We start from the raw sequence: 23,691 nt of genomic DNA, 5'->3' as shown, positions 1-23,691 counted from the left end.
CAAATTAGATAAATTGTGAAACATTTTCAGATATGTTCAGTATAAACATTTTGGGACTTGACAAACTCGGCTTTTAAAACCCTAGCATGAAATTTCTGCCTAAGCGGATTTGCTGTTGCAAATTAGTAGTATATAAACAAAATGCTAGGGCACACTCTGCACCCTCTACAAGCTTACAGCTACACAGAACAAAAAAAACAAACATGCAAAAGCCATCAAATTTAGACAAAAGTAAAACTTAAATATGAATGCACCTTTACAGTTCTGGAATAGAGGAGGACAGGACACAGATATGTGAAGCCATGGTATGGTGCGTATTGCTTAGATTACATAACATTATAAGGTGTGCATTAGGGGTGTAAGAAAAAAATCAATACACTTGAGTATCGCAATATTTTATTTTGCAATACTGTATTGATTTTCAAAAAAATATTCATGTAAGACAGTGGTTGACGTTTATGTTGTGTTTAAAACCCCTACCGCTATATGGCTATGCTGAGACACAACACTAGTGTCCTTGCGTAACAGTGCCTAGCAGTGCCTGACTTTTTGCTAGAAGCTAACAATGTAGCTATGGCTGAACTTTGGCCTACTAGAAGCATATCAAAATTAGCTCACTAAGAACCTGTGAACCACAATCCCAAACTGGCAGTTTGATTTTCTGTGTACTGAATTGTTTACATAAAGTAAACTTCTTTAACTTTTATGAACATCATGTCTTTTTTTAAATATTAGTTTTTCTAAAATTATACTTAAAAAAAATCCCAATATATCACCTATATTGCAATATATTAAATCGTGACCCATGTATTGTGATACGTATCGTATTGCCAAATTCTTGCCAATACACAGCCCTAGTGTGCATAATTTGTGGTTTTCATCAGTATCTAAAATTCCAAGTGATCTGAATGTACCAAGAAACAAACTGATCTGTCTGTTTTCCCACAAGACAGAGCATGTGTGCAGGTGGAGAGATAATAGGAGAAAGACGAAAAAGCAAAAGAAGAAAGTCCTCTTTGTGCTCAATCAGATAAAAAGTCAGAGAGCAGTGTTTCCTCTTCCTGAGTCCATCTTATTCCTTCTGCTCACTTCCCAAAGCCACAACAGCAATGACCCAGTGAGAAGCTTTCTAAGAACACAAGAAAAAAATTAAATCAGGGTATAAAGGGAAAAAAACAGTTCTTTAATTATGACAGTTATCTATATTGCTTTCTCCTGAAACAGGTTAATTTATTATTCAGTTTAGTTTTAGACAACAAAAGGTTGTTTTCACAAGGAAATAATTATCCCGCTCTCTCATTAACATATTTGTTTCAGCTGTTCTGAAACCAATGATTGGAAAGTCTATCTGCTGGGCATAAGCATTCTCTGAGGTGCCCTGCAAGTGTGTGATTCCACGGTAGCAGAAACGAACACATCCAGCAGATACACAGTAATATCAGCATGCATTTGGAGTCATTTTTCTGGCCACCTGGTTAATTAAAGTTCAATATTCACTCTCTTTTAGCTCTGTATTTGGTCTCCACCAACTCCTAAGGGAACTATCTGGCATGTTAGTTGCTTAACGCTCCACTATGTTCCCCAGCTGCAGTCAAACATTGACAGTCATACACTGGCTGGAAAAAAAACTTTGAAAACAACTGTGCAGTACCCTGGATCTTGTGCTTTCGTTCTTCATGAGCATAGGTGAGGGTAGGAACCAAAATTCACCAGTAGATTGAGAGCTTTGCCTTCTGGCTCAACTCTCTTTTCGTCACAACGGTGTGATACCAATTCAGTGAGTGCTGAAAGTCACGGACCAATGTTGCCATCAGGACCACATCATCTGCAAAAAGCGGATGTGTGGCAGCACACCCAACCCCAGCGGTTCCTCCCACAGGTGGTGGGCTCATGTTATGTACTTCTTGGCAGACTGACTGAAATGTGATGTGCATTCTTTTTAGAAAACAATTAGCTTTTAGAAATGTTTCATGATATATTGTCTCATTCAACTTTTGTTTTTTGTTAAAGAAGAAAAAAAGAAATTCGCAATACTCAATACTATTGAATCGCAATGCAAATGGAATCGGCACCCATATATCGTGAAAGAACCGAATCGGGACAAAAGCATATCGTCCCAGCCCTATGATATACAGTATGTATGATGTATCCTATTGCTGCAATCCCAGTAGACTTTGAACTCTATGGGGAGAAACTATAAACACAACACGGTGGGCTGAGATTATCTGCAGTAACACAGAAAAAGGAAGGCTTGGTTGGTTAAAGTGTGTGCAGTGTGCATGTAACTGATTGTAAGAAAATTGCAGCATCAATGATTAGGTAATTTTCTACACTGAAAGGGAGTGTAGAAGATTGCACAGTATTATGTTGTTTGTGTTCACATTTTTCATGACGACACGGGTGGTACTGACTTGGAGGATGTCAGTGAATGAGACAGAGGCCATCAAATCACAACATGACGGCGGATGTGTCTTAGTTTGAGTAACCACAAAGAAGCATATGGATGTCCCGTGTACTCCTCACATAAAAGGCAAACGGCTTAGAATAAAATGTCATACAAGAGATTAAAAAGGCACTGCGGGTGAAGAGATTTTATACAGCTGATAGACGAGATGAACGAGGGCATGTCAAAACTGACAAACAGCCAGTTGGAACTCTTTCTTGTATGTATAAAAAGAAGAGATTAGGTGAGAGAGACTGAATGAGGGAGAGAAAAATATTAATCATCAGGTTTTTGAGAGGGTAGGGTTGAAGAGTGTGTGGGAGCAGATTTTAAATGTGGAATCAAAATGAAAACAGGACAGTGAATTGACTTTCAGGGACTTTAAAATGAAAAATGATAATATGGCAAAGGGCACACAGATTTTAGCAAAAGATAAGCCTCTCTGCTCTCAACTGACCTTTGAAGTGAAACATTCTGGGGTAGAGAACACAGCCGCATTGTGGGTGGGAAGCATAATGGTGGAGCAGCAGATGATGATGTTCTTTACTAAACATTTGACAACAAAACAAAGGACATAGATAAGATTTAATTAGGATTTTGCCACCTGCTCAGCGTGTACATAAAGTAAACACACAAACCCTTAAACAAACACAACAATGTTTACAATACAGTACTGCCAATGTAACCCGCATTTACATGCATACATTCAAATCCTTCTCACTCTGAGCATACATTGCACTGTGCCTCCTTGCAACTAGTGATTATTTTCACAATTTTTTATTTGTTGACAGTTAAGTGTTTGTGCATTCTTAAACAGTTTATCAGAATCGTTCCTGATTTGTTATTTGTGATTGAGCCACTGTAAATCATAAAAGGATTTTGGAAAACATTTTGGAAAATACACATATTCGCTTTCTTGCTGAGCGTTAAATGAGAACATTGATACAACTTAGGAAACGGAGAGTGGTATCAATATTCTCACCAAGAAAGCAAAGAAGTGTATTTTCCAAAATTTTGAATTACTCTTATAATCAATTAATTGTTTAAGCATAACTTCCAAAACTGAGAAGAATGTGGCATGCAAAGCCTTTTGTGCCACTATAGGATCTCCCTGTGGGCCAATCACATGACTTGACTTGGTTAAACCGTCAAGTCAGCTAAAGATAACATGGGGTGTGGCTAACAGGCCTAAAGGGAGAAAGGGAAGATTGGTGAGATAATGGCCCATCTGTATGTATGTGTACATCAGGTAGGGATGTAATACTGAGCCTGTTAAACCTGGTTCACAGGAGGCTGCACTGATGTCCTCATGTAAACAAACATCTTTTAAGCAAACTAAGTCCACGTTTCTTGTTAGGCGGTGACCTCTCGCGGCTTTAATTATTATCGCAAGAGCAAACAAGGAAGTGTGATAGCAATGTATGAAAGGCACTAAATTCTGCTTAAGGATATTGGTTCGGGTGGTGGAAGGGTCAAACAAACACAGGAATTTCACTGAGGAGACCGGGGATCGTATCCCAACCAAAAGTCAGCCTGTCATTTCTAAATGAAGAAATGTCATCAAAACCCCTGAAAGGGAGTTCTGACTTTTATTCTGTAGAAAATAATGGCAGGTTGTTGGGTTTGTGTGTGTGTTTAATGTTGAATCCCATTAATTTTCTCCATAAGGACTTTGATTATTAATAGGGCATTTTCTATTAATTCTGTTGAGTTTTGCATAGCTTTTCATTATGAAAAGTGCCCGGCAACACAGATTCCCATAGCTGGGCCTGTGTGCACAAAGCGATAGAGGAGAGGGACGCTGCTCTGCTCTGCTCACAGTGACATGTTGGATGTCACTGATGTTCCCACCTGGATCAACGCCTTTATACTGTATAAGGACAATACTTCCAGCAGTTGAAAGTATTCCTCTCTCAGTCATCCTTCATCCTTCATTTAGTTTTTGGCTAGAAGACGACATGACCCGCCATGGCCTTGACCTGCCGCTAGTAAATTAGTGTGTACACATCATCATATAAGAAAGCCTACCTGGGACAAATAAAACAAATCACATTCTAGTAACGCAGTAAGGCAACATTACTTGGATTAGTAACTGTAATATACTGTAATTACTGTTTTGGAAATTGTAATCCCTTACACTATTCGTTAATCGGAAAGTTACACTACTCAGAAAATTATAATATTACAGTAATATATTACTGAGTAATGCATTACGTCCCAACACTGTCCTTGGGTAACTCCGTTCACAAGGATATAGATTAAATTACTTTAGTCTTGTCGAGATAACCATCTGGAAAGGCTTTGAAACTGAACTTGCCCTTCTGAAGACCCTTTTCAATTTCTGCTCAAGGAGGTTTTTTTCTGCTAGCCATCCACCCCCATCCCCTACCAATACCCCTTTCACACAAATGGCTCACTCAGGGTTATACCAAGGTCGAATATGTGTTTGAATGGGGTAACCCTCCTCGATCTACTTGGCTTTGCAACCCAGGTCGCCAAGTGGGTTTGATCAGGGTAGACTAGGGTCGATTTCAATGTGAATTGCGCACGACCTGGGTTGCTAACAGCCTGGGTGGAACAAATTATGTGATTGGTTGGAAATGACGGTGGGGCAGTAGTCAGAGATCGCCGCCTAGCTAAGTTTTCACCATAGACTGTATAAAACTAGGATTTTCACAGGCAGCTTCAACAATAGCAGAGCGGAGCGGTTCAATTCATTTCCGCACCGTCCGCTGGCAGTGGGTGCCCGTATGTTTACTAGTCTGCCTTTTGCAGAGCGGTAGCGGAGTTTTACAGGCAAAACTGCATATAAAAACCCAGCTTTAAAACGTATGAAAATAAGTTTAGTTTAATTCTCTCGGCACAGCCGCTCTTACTCCCTCTCTCTGCCATTTCTTTTTTTTTTTTTTAATAAGACGTGAAGCAAACAGCAAAACCCAACTTTACTTTTAATGAAATCAAACAAAGAGAAATGTTCTCCCCTCATCCATTTAGTACATTTGCCTTTTTTGCAGTTTTCAAAATGTTCTTTTGGTCACAATTCATCTCGTAGCTATATATAAGCATTTTCTGAATACAAAATGACGATATTGGATTGGGAAACTCACTTCCGGAACCACAGCTGTTCAACTTATGAACTTTATGAACCCATAGTCATAGTTAAAAGAACAACAGTTTGGAGGCCAGGGAGGGTGCATACAGACAGAAATAGACCAATAAATTTAAAAAAAAGTGTTTTTTACAGGACGCCTGGGATGCAGCAGAGGGACACATGGGGTAAAAATAACCTGAAAGTTTCTATTTCTCTCTGATGTTGTCTTCTCCAACTCATCTCCCTCCTCCGCTACTGCGCTATTTTTAGCCCACGATGACTCTCCTAGGGAGCATGAGCGTCTGTCTGCCACCACACGTGAGTCCTGTGCACGTGTGGTCTCCATTAGTCGTCACTAGTTCAGGCGTTAAGACACAACCCACAACACTGTCGCCGGTACCAAGGAGGGAGAGGAGGAAAGAGAAAAGGAAGACAACAGGGAGGACAGATAGATAGTAATTTGGATAGATTATAATAATTTGACTGGTTTGGTTACTGGTCTGCTTTTGTGCTGCTGGAATGTGTTCTTAAGACATCTTCCTAAAAGGAGCTGAGCTGTATTTCACAGGTTAAGAAATGCAAGTGAGGGATCACTTCCATCTGCATGCGTTTTCTTTAGCACAAATGAGACATTTTGAACTTAAATTTGACAGCGGGTGAGCTTTATGGGATATTTAGAGATGGCAATGTTGGTCTGTTGTGAACAGTCACTTTGGACTTAAATGCAATTGACTTTGGTGATCTTCTGACTTTTCCTCGAGCCCCACCAGCAGGTTGACATTTCTGGCTAGTGAAATATCTCACAACTATTGGATGGATCACCATGACATTTGGTGCAGAGCATGTGGACATGCTCATAAGTGCTCAAAGCGTCGCAGTGCATAAGTCTCACAGGGCTGCTAGCACGGCTGGAAACTCTTAGCCTCACTTTAACCTGCATCTTGGCTGAAGTGAGAAGCACTGACTGAGATCATCACATCTTTTTTTGCCCCGTATGAAAAATTATTATTTTAGATCATAAAATCACCAAAATGCATGCCCTTAACCTACATGCCCCTTCTCCATCCCTTAGTAGCAGAGAGAGTGCAGGGGCAGAGGGGTTGTTTAGTCTTTCTGACTCATTGATTCTTTATCTGACTGAGGCTTGTGCAAGTTAGAGTCTATGGCTGTGACCATGTCTCTGATTATCAGTAGCTTAACTGTGGTTATTATTGATGCTATTGATAAATCCATGGTCCGCTGTTCGTGGTGCTGAAATAGCATAACATTTTGTAATTCGCCTTTTTTTTGTGAATCGCACCCTTCTGTCAGTTTTTTCTTGAATCTAAAGTTTTCTCTAAACTATATAGTTAGTATAATACACCACTTTTTGTGCATCACTGGAATATTTGAATAAGCAACTCTGAAGGGTCTTAAATCAATGTGTGGATGCTTCAATATACCCTAAAGGAGTTAACTACAGCACTGGTTACACATTAAATGAAAAGAAAGGTAATATTTTAATACTAAAATAATCACATAGAGTTTTAAAGTCAAAAGATCTTATCTAACAACATGGCATCATGTTTCTAATCTTTTCATATGGCCTATGTGGTGAACTGTGGCTTTTTGAAAAGGTTTAACTAAAAGAGGCGTTTTTCTTGCTCAGTCCCAAATGATTGCAACCAAGCACTTCCAGTCTCAAGGAATGTGGTAGGCTACAATGATTCTGTCTCCTTTGAAGAGAATCCCATCACAGTTCGTTATCTCTTCTTTATAATTCCAGTTGTCCTGAGAGGAGCCTGGCTCCTCTTCTCTGCATCTGTCTTAGTGTATGACTTGTTTCTTTATTGTCTGCATGCTTTTACATATTATCTAAATTGTCGGTAGACACGTGCATTTTATCCTACAATATTGTGTAGTGTTGGATACTAAATTCTGTACATTTTTGGGTATGGACCGAAATACGTAGGTACTTTTGAGAACAGTTCATGTTAAATCAAACAGTGCCAAATTTCGGTACCTGAGAGTAGGGGTGGGAGATATTGACAAAAATGAATATCTCGATATTTTCTTTCAATATCTCGATATCGATATTCAGACGATATTTTTGAAATCCTTCTAGAAGTTAAAAGAAGCCCTGTTCGGAGGCTATTTTGGTGGTTCTCTTGGGAAAATGTACAAGCAAGATGAAATCATAACAATAAACAAAGGGCTCTGTTCTGTAACATATTGCACACAACCATGTCCTTATTGGAAGCAGTACTGGAGCTGGAACAGGGCCGAGTCAGACTAGGTTCTGATAGTCCTTCTACTTGGCATTATAGTCCTTCTGACCTGGATTTATGCTGGGATCAGGAGTTGGATGTGATCTGACTGGCCCAGGTGAGGGAGAGGTGCAGTTCTGTGTGCTTTTTTGATGTTAGAGTATACATGGTCTAGTGTGTTCTTCCCTCTAATAACACAATCTACATGCTAGGAGAAAGCTGGAGGGGAACAGACTTTAAGGACGCCTTGTTAAAGTCCCCTGTATCCCGTATCCAGGTGATCGCGCTGCAGTTTGTTCACTATGGTTAGCAGTGAACCAAACTTTTGCTAACATTAGCATCGGGGGCTATGTAGACTGCAGTGTGCTTTTTTCGTAGTAAATAAAATGGTCAGTATATTACCGACAGGGCTCCAGGTCAGGTGAGCCGTACTGGGCAACGATCCTGCAGTTGGTACTCCATTCATTGTGTACAAAAATGCAGTCCTCCGCCTCTGGTCGTGCCGGAGTTATTTTCTCATTCTGTCGGTAGATAGCTAGCTCGGCGTGCTAGTGCCGACAACAACTTGGAGGGCTCGGTCAGGCTATTTCCTCCGGGATGTTATGAGCCGCCTGGAAGGCTCTTGTAACGGTTGTGTTGTATCGTGGTCCTGTATTGATTAGTGCAGTGTGGCTGTACGTACTTGTATAAATATACACGACAGGAGAGCCGCTGGACAATCGCGCACCGCCATCTTTGTTGACATGAGTGAACGTCATAACTCTCAGGTAAGAACTAGTAGCAGCTTACTCTCGTGCGGGACGATCGTGATTTTGTACAAAAAATACAGTCAAACAAACCCCTACAGTATTAAAATCGCTACATATAATTGTTTAGAAGGTTATAGTGTGCGTTATTAGTTTTCTCTTTAACTTCCTTCAGCTCTTTTCATGTTTGGGGGGTCGGATTGTACAAATTATGAAATATTCAATATCCCAATTTTGCATATCGTCCAGACAACAATTTGGATATTATCGTCTAAACGATATATCGCCCACCTCTACCTGAGAGCACATAAGTCGAGCTTATCTGTCCTCTCTGCATGTTGACAGAGAGCTGGGCTCCGACACACACACACACGCAAAGGTGCGGTGCTGACGGACCGAAATTACGTTGCCTCGGCAGTTTATTTAAGTCGCAGTGAGTCATGGCAATGCCGGTAAAGCGGTTGTAATGTGGCTTTTCAAAACTCCACGCAGACAAGCGGTCGCGGTCTCTATGCCCTGGTGACAGACTGTAGCACATTTCAGCAACAAGGCAATTCAAATTGCTTTACATAAAAGAGCAATTAAAAAGAGACAAACAATTAAAACAGACTAAAATATAATAAGATTCAAATACAAGAATATAAGTTACAGTGCAGTGTAAGAAATGAATAATTATTTGATTTAATAGGATGAAGTTTCAAGTATAAATTAAAGCTGCAAGCAGCGATGGACGGGCCCTCGCGCCTCGGCGCGCGTCGGGGTTACCGGCAGACTCCACTCCTTGCGACCGTACATTTGTGCAGCACTCAGATGCCGCAAATTGTCACCAATGAAAAGGGAACTCCCCGCCGAGTTCAACGATACCTCACACAAGACTCTACATCATTTGGTTCACTCAAGTTACAACAACTTCTTTGTTCATCGCTAAACACTCAAAATGGCCGCCACGCCACGCCCACAACGTCTGACGAAACGTTTTAATAACTTTTCATCGTTAAGGTGTTGGGATGGTACAGACCAAGTTTGAAGTCCATCGGATGAAACCTCTAGGAGGAGTTCGTTAAAGTATAGCACCTTGACTTTTACGCCTACTTCCTGTTGCCACTAGGGGGCGCTATTACTTTAAGTAAATATCGGCCTTTATTTGTCCTCAGGGTTGGACTCTTATGAATCCTGAAAAGTTTCGAGGTAATCGGACAAGGTACACTCGAGTTACACCCACTTCCTGTTTCGGCGGCGAAATGCACAAAATGGGTGCCCTGCCACGGCCACGCCGTATGACGAAAAGTTTTTCTTTTAACAACTTTTCTTTTAACCCATTGATAGTCACTCGCCTGAGAATACCAGAAGCCATCACGGCTTTTAAAGAAACTTTAAATTCACAAAGCTGGAATAACGTCTACTCAAATAACAATCCAAACAAAGCTTATAATGAATTCCTGTCTTCTCTCAGTACCCTGTATGATTATCACTGCCTGACACAAACTCAAAGAAGGCAACAATATGAAGAAAAGCCCTGGATCACTAGGGGACAAGAAAATGCCTGCAAAAAGAAAAATCTATTATATAAAAACTATTTAAAATACAGAACAAAGGATACAGAAAATAAGTATACATTATGTAAAAACAAATTCACAACTATAAAGAGATACAACAAGAAGGAATATTATAATAAATTATTGGTTCAACACAAAAGCAATATACAAGGCACATGGAAAGTGCTTAACAGCATCATTATAAAGTACACAGCAAAACCAGCTTATCCAAACCACTTAAAAAAAATAATGAAACAAACATAACCAATTCAGGAGAGATTGTCAATGAATTTAATGATTATTTTGTGAATGTTGGCTATAATCTAGCAAAGGATATTGTGGAGTCAAAAGTGAAGGATGATATAGGTGAAGATAACATCAACACGCATGCCAAAACCATCTTTCTGAAGAGAATTGAGGAGGAGATAATTGAGGTAGTAAATACATTTAAAAATAAAAAATCTCCTGATTGTAATGATATTATAATAATATTATATATAAAATAGAAAATATAGCAAAACCATTAACCTATATATGTAACCAATCATTCCAAAAGGGCATATTTCCCAACAAAATGAAAATAGCAAAGATCATACCCATCTATAAAAATGGAGACATGCACTTCTTTCCAAATTACAGACCTATCTCTATTCTTCCTCAGTTCTCTAAGATATTAGAACAACTTTTTGTTCTAAGAATGGACCACTTCATTGAAACCCACACATTATTGAGTGATTACCAATATGGTTTCAAATCCAACCGATCCACCACAATGGCAGTTATGGAATTAGTAGAGGAGATATCAAAAGCAATAAGAAATTCACAGTAGGAGTATTTATAGAAACAAAAAAAGCATTTGACACTATAGAACATGCAATATTAATGACAAAACTAGAAAAATATGGCATAAGAGGTGTAGCACACACATGGCTTAGTAACTATCTGGACAACGGACAGCAGTATACAAATAGGTAATGATAAATCTGATTTAAAGAAAGTAACACGTGGGGTTCCACAAGGTTCAGTACTCGGTCCAAAGATGGTCATATTGTACATAAATGATGTTTGTAATTCGTCTAAATTGTTTAAATATGTGTTTGCTGATGATACAAATTTATTTTGCTCTGGTGATGAGGGGGTATTGCACAAAACCAAGATAAGGGATTAAGCCGAGATATTCAGGTTATCCTGGATGAATTTAGCTTTGACTTGGTTGCACAAAAGCAGGTTGAATTAAACCCAGCCAAGTAACCATGGCGAGTTATTCTTTGCAGCTAGCCTGGTCCAGAGCAGGCTAACAGGCAGGCTAAGATTAATCCCGGAGTCTTTATGTGTTAAATCAGCTGAGGCTCTGATCTAAAATAAACGTGTTTAACAGTTATTCTGTTGTCTTCTGACTGTGTCCTGCTTCATTTTATTAACATGCATTACTTGTCACTATTGCGGTCACGAGTTTGATTTAAATCCTACTACTGCAGTTGTTGAGATGGTAATGGTAAAAAGTGGGACGATACGGAGGAAATGGGCTTTTCCTCCGCTGCTGTCCCCGTGCAACGCGGGGAGGTGGGGGGAGGCAGGGGGATCCTCACCCACCGTGCAACGGACTCTAAAAGGAGACTTTTTGCCTCAATAACGACGACAATGGCACCTGATCAAATGTACTTTTTTACCAAATGGGAGTGAGAATGTGTTGGAATGCCACAAAGCTTCTTAATCATTTTATTTTGGTGCTGTCACTTGTCATCTTGGGAGTGAGAAAAAAAAACATGAATAATAACAGGCTACATTGTTTTACAGATATGCTTACAGTGTGTATTGAAGTCACTTCTTTTTCTAGTTTTTGTCCAGTCATGCTTGTTCTGTATGAACATTAATTGTAGAAAGATATTTAGAATTAGATAGCTTATGGAGATTTGCGCATATGGTTGTAAAACATATTCTCGCATTATGAATAAGCTTTGAAATTAAGCCTAGTCCTTTTCTCAGGAACAAGAATTATTATTTTTTTATTTATACAGTGCTTTACAGGCTACTCAAAGACACTTTTACTTACAGTACTGTAGGTGGCCTCTTGTTTGTTTTTTTCTCCACATGATTTGCCTGTACACCAACAAATGCTGGACAGGTACATGGTACATGTCCATTCCCACATCATTGCTTTTGAACTTTGAAGTTTGTCTTCGTTTTTATGCTTTGTATTTCTGTTTTACTACAACTACCGATATGCTGTATGTTTGCATGTTAATGTTTGTTTCAGTTGGGTTGCAGTGGTATCGATGCTTGACAAATGCTGATTGCATTTTTCAAAGAGAGGTCTGCTTCTCTTAGCAACGTCTCATTCATTAAATAAGAAATCATCCAGCTCATTATTCTATCTCTAATTAGAGACGCCTCCGTAACACCAACAAATTTGCCTCTTTTATGTTTTTATACACACTGATTGAAATGTCTCCTTGCACACACATGAAACACTTGTATTTCAAGTCCTAATTAATTGTCTCAGAAATAATTGCAATTAACAATATAATTGTCTCTTTTAGTCCAATTTATTTATTTATTACTTTGTTAAATTAAAGTTTTGAATGAATTTCAGGCTACATCTTTTGTTTTTTTATCACAGTTATGTGACTCAGATAATGTAGTAACACAAATACACAGCCTATGAAGTAAACAATGCCTGCTTATTACAATAAAACATTTTTTCTAATTGTATCCCCCCACCTTGTCATTTGTGTTGCTATGAACGTGTATAGGGTCAAGTGCCAACAACTAGCAATTGAAATAATAAAAAATATATAGTCCGACCAATAATTACTTATATAATTACTATTTGGCATATCTAAACAATTACCAGTCATACGCCTCAAGACCTTAGCTAATGTAAGCAATTAATTGTGGTTAAACAAATTGACAATTATGTAATGATTATTACAGGCCTACACCCTAGCATAATGTTCAGTGTAACCTGTGGCTCCTAGGTACTCTGACAATCTTTGTTGCAATTTTCTAAAATGTTGCCAGTCTTGAAATCGAGCCGAGTTTAATTTTGTATTTTAACAATTAACTGCAAACTGCACACTTCTGATATTGAGGCGGAAGTTTGCTTTAAGCAAAGGCACAAGAGATGTGAAAGTACAGTACACAAATGACTGCACTTAGCAAACAACATGCTACAGTATCTTTGAATTCGGGTCAATGGTTCTCAAAAGGATAGCAGGACTAACATAAACACACACTGACATATAACAACCATTAAATGTAGTATCTGAGTACCAGAGAGAGCTGTGTGTGAAAGGTAATGGCTATTGATTCATCACCCTTTCTCTGCTCTGTTCTGCAGGGATTCCTGAGTTTTCTTCTTTCTGTATTCAAAGAAATAACTTTGTCAAACCTTTAATTGTTACCTTAGGCTAAAAGAAAAAACTGACAACAAAAGGCTGTCTGTGTGTGTGTGTGTGTGTGTGTGTGTGTGTGTGTGTGTGTGTGTGTGTGTGTGAGAGAGAGAGAGAGAGGCCAGTGTATTACTGCTTACATCTAGTGGTAGAGGCACAAACTGCAGACTGGCCATCATAACACAATATTTAGGCCTCATGGACTAGTACACTTGATGGTAGTACGATGAGATCACCAGATTCACAGTAGAAGGACTGATCGACGTATAAATGTAGCCTACACACTCGGTTCATGTTACTGCATTGCTCTTTACTTCGTGTTAAATTAAACACATTTTTCACAATGGAAAATGCATCCTGAGCAGCTGAATCAAATGCATAGATATTTATGACACCGTCAGTTCTGCAAAATCTACTGCAGTGGAGTGCAGTGGTGGAAGAAGTATACTCTAGATCGTTAACTTGAGTAAAAGTAATTAAAATTAATTATCCACCTGACGTGAAGCGTGATCAATTAGCGTCAAAAACAGCATTAACTGAGTCAAATGTGAACACACAACAATGAAACACATTTTCAGATTCAGTGTGATTTACACTTACCGGTAACCCCAATGTCCATCGCAAATGACGTCCATAAATCCGTTTAGAAATCATAGAAATAAAAGACGCTCATTATAACTCCCGAATTGTCTGATAATCTTCACATTTTTAAGTTTTCTTTAGTTTCAAAGTAACGTAATGATAGTTGTATGTGCATCCAATGGTAAATTACTAGATAATTCGGCGTACTTTTAGTCGGACAAATTTGCCAAAATGTAAACAAATATAGGCTGAACAAAATCAGGGCTCAAGTTGTAGCCTACAGCTAACTAATTGACACCATGGATGGCAACATTCTACTTCCTGTTTACATCAGTCAAAGACGCCCCAAAAAAAAAAAAAAAAAAAAAGAGTATGTATGAAACGTCATTGGCAGTTTGCATGCACAAAAAAAATAGGCTACCAATCTTGTTGACATTCAGACTTAAATAACATTGTAAATAAGATGTTTGTGGTATTCTATAAAGTGCTTTGATTAATCAGATCTTAAAAGAAAAATATCAATAGCTTAATTTTATATGAGCTACTTCACACATTTAGAATATAAAACAGTTATCAGCATATTGTGTTTGCACTTTCTCCATTTATAAAAGCACAATAACATTACTATATAAAGTACATAATCAAATTAGAATTTCATGTTTTTGCTGGTGCAAACCTTGCAAAGAGGCTATGAAGGAACTGTTTGATATCAAATAAAATGGGGGCAAGCACCTTAGTGGTCCCCTAATACTGTATCTGAAGTCTCTTCCCCGAAATTCAGTCTTGGTGCAGAATTACAGCCACTAGAGCCAGTCCCACAATGAGCTTTCCTTAGGATGTGCCATTTCTGTGTCTGTAGCTTTAAATGCTATTGAGGAGGAGAGGGGGGGCAAGGTGGAAGGTGGGGGTGTGGCCTTGACCAACTGCCACTTTGCTTGTTTAAAAGCCATGATGTCTCTCTTTCTCATGGGTGGGCCAAATTGTCTGGGCGGGCAAAGCAGAGAAAGGGGAGGTAACCTTGCTCCTTATGACCTCATAAGGAGAAGATTCCAGATCGGCCCATCTGAGCTTTCATTTTCTCAAAGGCAGAGCAGGATACCCAGGGCTCGGTTTACACCTATCACCATTTCTAGCCACTGGGGGACCATAGGCAGGCTTGGGGAACTCATATGAATTTTAAAAAACCTCAAAGTGTCATTTTCATGCCATGGGACCTTTAAGACAAGATGTATTTTGAATCCAAATATGTAGTTTCTTATCCCGTCAGGCCCATTATTCAGTCAGCAAACTATAACTTTGTAAAAAAAAAGAAAATTGACATTTCTAGTATCTGAATTCATTATCTCTATAGAAATTAGTGCTGTGACATGTAGTTTAGGTAATTTTTCATGTGTAAGTAGTACAAGACCTGACACCTATTTAAAGCTTTTTCTGAGCTCTAAAAATCTATTTTACAAGTAGGCTATATGGTGTGAAACATGTTAAAATGTGTTTTAAAATGTCAAAATGCTAATGCTACCATCTAACATTTTGAGATTTAGAGAATAAAATAAATGCAGTTTTGTAAACACAAATATAAAATCATAGATTTGTGGGATAAATTATTAGCAGAAAGCAGATCATGATTTAGTTTTGTACTAGGTCATTGCAGTTCTCAGGTCGACATCATTGTTTTGTTCTTGTTTTCTTCAGATTTTTCCACAAACCAATGATGACACAGACATTGTATGGTGGTTACGCCCCCTGTGGGAGTGCATTGGTAATAACTTTATTGCAAAAATACAGGTTCCCTCTTTCCCCGAGCAACACCACCCCAGAACTGACACACACAGTCTACACACACCCACATACAATAAACCATCTGCAGTGGTTAACTCTTTACTCTCCAAACCTCTCTTGTCTTTGACCGTCACATCATTCACAAACATACACTTTCATCCTTTAGTTTACATTAATTCGCTCTCTTTCTCCCTTTTTGCTTTCTACCTACTCGTTGCTCTCTTTTTGCATTCCATTGGTTGAAACATAGTAGTTAGATGCAGAACAACAAAGTTCACCAGCAGCATTAAACATGAGATCTCCTCCACCTCTCTTTGTCTCTGCCAGAGTCCATGAGAGCGGGTGGGTGTGTCTGCCTCCTGACTGTCTCTGATACAAGATCGTGAGGGAAGGTTGATTTGCATAGCGGACTCATGCGCTACAATTGGCTACATTCTCCCACATCCAGAACCCAAAAAACAACAACAATCAAACAAACAAAAAAAACAACAACAAAATCTGAACCTAAATGAAAATAAAAACAGCAATGTTAAATACGCTCTCTGAGTTAAGTGCCAACCTTTGGTTTAGTTACAACGATCAATCAACATCAGTAAATTCATGAAGAATTTAACATGGGCCAGTTGTTGTATAAGGACTTTGTTATTTGATATCATCTTAAATAAAGCATATAATAAATGTACTCTACACACTGCTCTTCAGAAAAAGGGGTGAATTAAGTTATAACTGTTCATTACTGTATAATAACTGTTCATACAACTGAGGAATGGTTGACATCTCTGAAGAAGATAGCTCACTGGCTGAAAAAATACCTCTAATACATATATATATTATATAAAGCATATTCATATTAGACATGTCACTGTCTCAGGCTGAAGATGAGCATTTTCTATTCACATCTGAGGTCTCAAAACCAGTTTCAGTGGGAGGGAGAAATAATTAAGAGTAAATTGATAAGTGCCACTGAAGTAAACCTGAGGCCTTTAAGTAAAACAAATGCCATCGACTTCACTCCGGCTGCTCCTCAGTCAAATAGCCTTCGGAAAGTGCACTTCTGCCATGTAACCTTGTAAAGCGCACTTGAGTCAATCCCTTTTTTTCATTGATAAAGCCTACAATAAGAGAAGGGTTTCCTAACCTACATACTCTCATTCCTTCTCGACTTTGCTCCCCGTTTGGCCTTATTCTGGTGCTACTGTTTCCTGTTTCGGAAGAAAGAAAGAAAGCAAGCGCGAATAACAGACAGCAAGAAGGACAGAAAGGAACAAGTAAAGAAGCAGAAAAAAAGGAAGCGCTTTTCTTGTTTAATCTCCCGGTAGAAACGGGAGAGCTGTCATTAGGTCGGCGAGCAGTTTGGGGGCGGAAACTCCAGCTAGACACTTGTGAAGTGCACTCCACTTCTATTTGAAATGCAGACATGAGGAAGTACCACTTTAAGTTTATCAATATTTGTTAATTATCATTATCAACATTCCATAAGGTCTTATTTATTAACATACAGGTTTAATACATGACTTTTTCTGTACATGACTTTTAGTTATTAGTGAGTTCGGTCTCGGGCGAGTTTACTGTGCGCGCTATCAGGAAGAAAAAAACAAACAAACCCAAAAACAAAGAGAAAAAATATGGCTGTCCATCTGAAACAGACCCAGTTCGGCTATGTGTACGTCCAATAGGAAATGCCCGTGAAGAAAGAGGAAGAGGCGTGGCTACTAGGTAAGAGTCTCCCCCTGAGCTGAGGGTCCTGTAGGATGGAGGACGAGTCTGCCGCGAGCTCAGGACATAGTCAGACCCCGCCAGTGAGCGACCAAGCCAACAACACCACTGAAAGCGGCATGCTCGCCAGGCTGACTGCACAGGGAAACCCTCTGAAAACCCAGGGGGGAGACGAGAAACAACAGTCCCGGGAAGTAGGGGGGGGGGGGAAGGTTGAGGTTGTAGTTGGGGGTCAGAGTGACTGCATAGACAGAATAGTAGGTCAAGAGGGAGAGGGAGGGAGGGAGGCAAGAAGAGGCTAAGCGGGGTGCTGCAGGCGCTGAGGGAGGCTCTATGTCAGTGCAGATGTGCATGTGTGCGTGCATGTGTTTGCGTGTGCATGTTGTTTGAGGGAGAAGGAGGAGGAACAGGATAGGAGTTGATTTAGATCCTCCTGAGCCAAATCCAGGTCCGTCAGATGGGCCCCGGCGCTGCTGCCCCACGTGGAGCTGGACGCTGTGGGACATTAGTGAAGCAACGCGGGTCTCTGGTCAGAAGACAGCTTGACCCCCGTCAGACACAGCCAGAAACTCCCCGCACTGCCCGACAGCTCCTGGGACAAGAGAAGAGACAGACTACAGATTACAGATTACAGTAGCATGAAGGTGCATTCAAACATTAAGAGAGAATTTGAACGGCTAAACTATGAAAACGATTTGAAGTGGAAGAGGTACACCGATCATTCACGTAGAAATCAGTTTGAGCTAGCCACAAATGTTCAACGCATGCAAACACGCACAGCAGTTCAAATCCCAAACATAATGATGCTCTAAACAACATGTCATGTGCTATTTGGTGCAAGCTTATAAATTACTTGAAACCTGACGTTCCCCACGTTCTACTTAAATCTACCCCTAAGTAGGACATTTTGTCCCACATGTTTTCACCACATATATTATATATTGAATATAATCTCTTCCCTGAACCAATACACTAATTAAATTCAAACACACAAGGCCATTTTTTGTATTTCTGCACCATTTCAGTTGAAATAATTAATTAGTCATGTCTTGTACATCAATTTATAGGCCTCTTCCTCTCATTTATCTTTGGAAACTTTGAAATCTAATGTAAAGTTCTGTGAATTAGTAAAGTGCTATGACAGCGCACCAAAAGGCCTCTTCCAGCACAGGGTTGCAATGCAAAATATATAGAAGATAAAACATTCACATAAAAAGGGAAAAGCAATAACCTCCATGAATTGACTGCAGCAACCTGTGTAAAAGAGAAAAAAATTGGGGGAATATTTTTTTGCACATGGAGTAAATTGTATATGAATTTCATCAAAAGAGGGATGTTTTGCGATTAACTAAATTAATTTTGAGCTATCCACAAATTTAGGTTTAAAGGTCCAGTGTGTAACGTGTTTAGTTGTTTATTAACAAAATCTGTGTTGCCCGTTCACAAACTTTTACTTTTTTTTCAGGAATATTTACCGCCACCATCAATTCCAAGTATTCCTTTTGGCTTGAAATTTTTCATTTTCATTCACATGAACTGGGGCTGACGCTCACATACTGCTCCGCCTTTTGCGTTTTCGCTGTCACATGATAAACTCACACTTGCTGCTAACGCTGCTAATGGGTATCGTAGCTTCCCGGCCCCGGCAAGTTTGAAGAAGGAAACATGGAGGACCACATGTATTCAAAATCCAAATTTCAGGAACAGGAGTCTTCTTCTTCACCCAGAAAAAGAAAAAGGATATTGAAAAGAGCAAGAGACCGGCTTATTGAAGCACGAAGGCTACCGTAGCTGTAATACGTACTTTGAACTGCGTGGTGCAAGAGAGTTGATTGCGATATATGATCTCAACGCTAGATGGGAGAAATTCCTACACATTGGACCTTTAAAGAGTACTGAATGTGCTATTTTGTACTCAACAAAAAAGATTCAAACTTTTCTAACCAATAATGTATTTATGGTAATTTATATTCCTCTTGTCTAGTCTTCTCTAGTCATTTGACTAATTGCTTTACTGAAAAAAAAAAATAGAAACAATCTCACATACCATGACCTTTACATGGAACTTTAGAAACCTTGTTATCCATCTACCTGTATAATTAATGCAGCTTTCTGAGCATGTGCTCGCAACTGTGCCTTGATTCCAGTGAATGATAAGAAACCTGGATCAGAACTCAAGCTGGCTTATCCAGGTATTTTCAAACTGGGTTATAATATTCACATCCACAGAACAAAGACACGCAGCCGAAAACATTTGGGGAAGAAAGCCAAGTATATTGAGACCAGTTTTATTTGGATTCACCTCACATCCCAAACAGACTGAAAATAAATCTGACAGGTTTCAAGGGTCGGTGTCTACTTGCTGTTTATTTATTTTTCGGTTTTGTGTTTGCAATATCATTGTTTCCTGGTTTCCTTATTATTTAGGTACCAACACCTCAGGTACCTTGCCCCACAATTGTCATTTTCAACTTTGTTTTATTTTGATGTATTACATATTCTGCAAAAAAAAGTTTCTCTTGTCAGTGTTTCGTCTAAAAAGTTAAAAACTGAAGAGAAGTGACACATGCAGTGATAGTGATATAGGGTTAGAGCAAGTTGTTCCAAGCTCTCGTTTTGGGCAAAATGATGGACTTATTACTTTAAATAAATATTTAAGTTTTTTCTACTAGAGAGAATAAAAACATCTTGTTAAAAATATTTCAGGTCAATGTGCATTTGCCTCAGCTCCCACAGTGAGGTGTGATTTTTGCACTCTAAAACTGAAGTTGAAGGTGTGAAAACCTGAGCTGATGCCTCTGCTTGTCAGATCATAAAAAGTCTCTAAAAAAAGAGATAGCTTAAATGACACAAACAAACCAGACAGGGCTGCAGTTTTTCTCCATGCCAAGGCTTCAAAAGTTGAAAATAACCTGTGTTGTTTCTGACGGGTGCCCTGATTAAGATGATGTTGTTGTTGAGCTCATTTGTGATCTGTCCTTTAAGAAAAGTTATAGATAGTTAGTTTGTAGAAGGTAGGTGATTTCTGAACTAAATTTGACACGTGGATTTTCCCAGGGATGAAAATAACCTTTGGCTCTCCACAGTTATTACAAATTAGTGAACATCCCAAGGATATAGCTATGTGCAAATAGGGGCTTAGCCTGCTTTTGTGCCACATGTGTTTGCCAGAAAGTAAAATGCTCACCAAAAATATCACGAAAATACTTTTACTTTGCTATTCTGACCTGATTTAGAAATTGCTCTGAAACACACTCATCTGGCACTCAAAGTAGCTAAACCAAACTCTTCACAGTCTTGAGCAGATGAGTGGTATTTTCCTTAAACGATTACAGGAGTAATGCCAAATGAACTCAGCGCAGTCAGTGTTTACCTGTGAAGCAGTGGAGGGAAGTGGTGATGAGAAGGTGTTGGTGATGGGAAGAATGAAGGAGATGATAGTGGTGGAATAGCAACAGGGACTCAGAAGAGAGGAAGTAAGCAAGGAGAGGCACTGACATCAGCCTGCTTCACCTTTGAGAGAGAAAGAGAAGGAGAAGCAGAGAGAGGAGGACAGATTGGAAATCGAAAAAAAGCAGGACAAAAGGGAGAAACGAGACAAAGAGCAGGGGAGAAGAGCACAGGGAAAAGCAATGTGTAAAGTGCCACGGCCACGGGATATCGGGCAGATGCAGTTTAACAGCACGGCCACAGGGAGGCAGCAGAGCACAGGGAGTCACACTCACGAAGCTGCGGGTTGCAGTCAGCCGGCTGCGGCGCGAGGTCACTACTGTGCCGCTCAGGCTGCGTCCAATTCGTCTCAGGTTTTCCCCATCATCAGGCTCCACCCCACAACGCAGATCCCGCAACATCATTGGCTGCAGAGGGAGAAAATGTCTGTCAGACGCTGGAAAATGGATCCAACCGATGACCTGTGAGCATGTGAGGGGATTCTGTTGGAAAGACTACGTAGACAATACCTTGTTGAGGTAGGTGGGGGTGCTGGTGCAGTCCGCCCCGTACACACTCCTCTCCATGTCTGCGTTGGGGGTCTTGGAGCGAGTCTGCCCGCCCACCCTGGATATGAGCCTCTCTGATGGGCTGCAGCCTTAAAACACACACAGGCAGGTTTAAAAAACACAAAAATACAAGGATGATCTCTAAAACATGTCATCTTTCTAACAACTCCAATGTTTCCCTAAATTTAACCTTGCAAAGCCAAGGTAAAACATTATTTATTCAATACAAATTCTGTTCCTCCCCTTTACTGAACCAATATATCACACTTATATTGAGTAAACTGTTCAAACACAAGATGCAGTTTTTTATGGTTGCACCATTTCAGCAAATTAAATTATAATGTCATTATAAATAATGTCTAGTGCATCAAATTATGAAAATTTTCCTTTAATTTATCTTTGCAAACTTTGTTTTTTTGACTTGAATTTAACATAAAGTTGTGTGATTCCGGGGAAGTAATGTGAAAGCACACCAAAAGGGCTCTTCAAGGACAGGGGTGCTTGACCAGAAAAATAACAGAAATGTAAAAAATCCACGTAAAAGAGTTTCCAGAAACAGCTGCAACAACCTGTCTGCAGAAATACTCTTGTGCTGCCATTCTACATACAAACACTGTATACAGAATACATACTAATACTAATAATGTACTAGTCTTTTGCAGTTAGTATCCTGTACAAGAAATCAACTAACATCACCGTTTTATACGAACAGGGCATGATACAATACATGCACTGTCAGAATAATTCTATGACTTTTGAATAAAAGTGCTTAAACTTACAGGGACAGCAAAATGTTTTTCAAAAATCGAAATGCTGTAAATTCTTTTGCAGCCGTGAGCAGTTCATCCGTTTGTGGTTTGCATTGTGTGAGAAGGTTTTTCAGCATACGGACTGTTTTTAAGTATAACTACTACATATATTAATATTAATATAATACTACATACTCAAAACCTGCTTAGAATTAGTGTATAGTAGTGTTAAATTGGGACACAGCTAAAGGTTTTTAGCTTGTTTTTCATTTCTTAACATGGTTTTAAATACAACGCATGTGGGACTTTGTACATTTAGCCTTATCTCTAGTAGGAATCAAATTTAACGACAAATTAGAATTTATGTTTTAAGAATTAACAGAAAAGTTGACTATAGAGTACCATAGACTGCAACTAAAAAATATTTTCATCATCAATTACTCTGTTGCTTGTTTTGATGATTAATCAATTAATCATTAAGCTTATTTTATTCGACTATTATCTATTAACAATGTTGAAAATGGAAGGAATAAATTGCTTACACAGTTACTTGATTATCAAAATTGTTTATAAATGTTCTGATGATTAAATAATAGTAAATTCATATTATTATTTAGATATTATTAATATTATAATAATTTCAGCTCTACCATAAAATCTTTTAGGGATTCATAATTTAATTATACACGTAAATTACATTAAATTACGACATAATTGTATTACATTTTTAGAAGTTTTACGAAGTATTGTGGTAGCTCTTGGTTTTGTGCCTGAATGCATGTGTGTGTGTGTGTGTGTGTGTGTGTGTGTGTGTGTGTGTGTGTGTGTGTGTGTGTGTGTGTGTGTGTGCGTACCTGTCTTTCCAGCCAGCAGACTGGCCTGGTAAAGGGAGTCAAGCTCAGACAGCTCAGCCTCTTCGCAGTCACAGCAGGGATCACTGTGTTGCCCTAGGGCATGCTGGGAGCTGTAGTGCCCTGGAGAGGACTGGCAACTGTAGCTGTAGTGCTGACTGGAGGTCTGCGGCCTGATGGGGACACAGCGGTCCGGGGGCGTTTCATACGGTGTCACCACGGCGTCAGGGCGGTCCAAACTCCAGGAGGACCAATGACGTGTGCCGCTGTCGGCGGCAGTTTCGTGCCTCGGCCAATGCTGAGCAGCACCAGTGGGGGAATGGGGCTGGGGGGGCTGCCAGAGAGGCATGAGAAGTTTCCTTTGCCCGGAGGCCTCCAGAGGGGAAGATGGGGGAGGAGTAGAGGATGGAGAGAGAGGGTGTGTGTGTGTGGGTTCAAGGTGTGTAGAGTGTGCAATGTGTGTGGTGTGTGTATCCCAGAGACGCAGAGGAAGCGAGGGCAGAGAGATGGCTAAGTGCTTCCCCAGGGGTCTGACACTCACCCCCCCTGCCTGCAGCAACTCG

The 23,691-nt window shown here is 39.6% G+C and overlaps 2 protein-coding genes and 1 long non-coding RNA gene across 4 annotated transcripts in view; all 3 read right to left on the bottom strand.

The window, feature by feature from the left end:
* Positions 1–796: 796 nt before the first annotated feature.
* Positions 797–14,341, bottom strand: LOC114548696 (uncharacterized). Its single transcript, XR_003691388.1, has 3 exons — positions 14,054–14,341; positions 2,901–2,989; positions 797–1,129 (listed from the first exon to the last, which is right to left on the bottom strand). It is a non-coding gene; the product is annotated as an uncharacterized LOC114548696 (long non-coding RNA).
* Positions 14,342–17,766: 3,425 nt separating this feature from the next.
* On the bottom strand, positions 17,767–23,688 carry LOC114548667 (inactive ubiquitin carboxyl-terminal hydrolase 54-like). Of its 2 annotated transcripts, XR_003691386.1 has the most exons (5): positions 23,132–23,688; positions 21,490–21,617; positions 21,256–21,387; positions 20,904–21,043; positions 18,057–18,122 (listed from the first exon to the last, which is right to left on the bottom strand). XR_003691386.1 is itself a non-coding variant. In XM_028568677.1 (4 exons), the coding sequence occupies exons 1-4, from the start codon at positions 23,475–23,477 to the stop codon at positions 18,036–18,038; spliced, it is 693 nt and encodes a 230-aa protein (XP_028424478.1). In that variant the 5' UTR covers positions 23,478–23,688; the 3' UTR covers positions 17,767–18,035. The 2 variants fall into 2 exon arrangements, 1 of the variants encoding a protein (XP_028424478.1); XM_028568677.1 differs by lacking the exon at positions 20,904–21,043 and having other exon boundaries at positions 17,767–18,122.
* Positions 23,639–23,691, bottom strand: part of usp54b (ubiquitin specific peptidase 54b) — a 50,294-nt gene continuing 50,241 nt past the window's right edge. Inside the window, exon 19 of the mRNA XM_028568547.1 lies at positions 23,639–23,658. Within this exon, the coding sequence (XP_028424348.1) occupies positions 23,639–23,658 (20 nt within the window). The remainder of the gene's footprint in view (positions 23,659–23,691) is intronic.

The sequence above is a fragment of the Perca flavescens genome, chromosome 21, assembly GCF_004354835.1.
Source record: "Perca flavescens isolate YP-PL-M2 chromosome 21, PFLA_1.0, whole genome shotgun sequence".
NCBI classification, from domain to species: domain Eukaryota; kingdom Metazoa; phylum Chordata; class Actinopteri; order Perciformes; family Percidae; genus Perca; species Perca flavescens.
The sequence above is the reverse complement of the archived record's forward strand: the minus strand, read 5'-3'. Positions and strand labels throughout refer to the sequence as shown.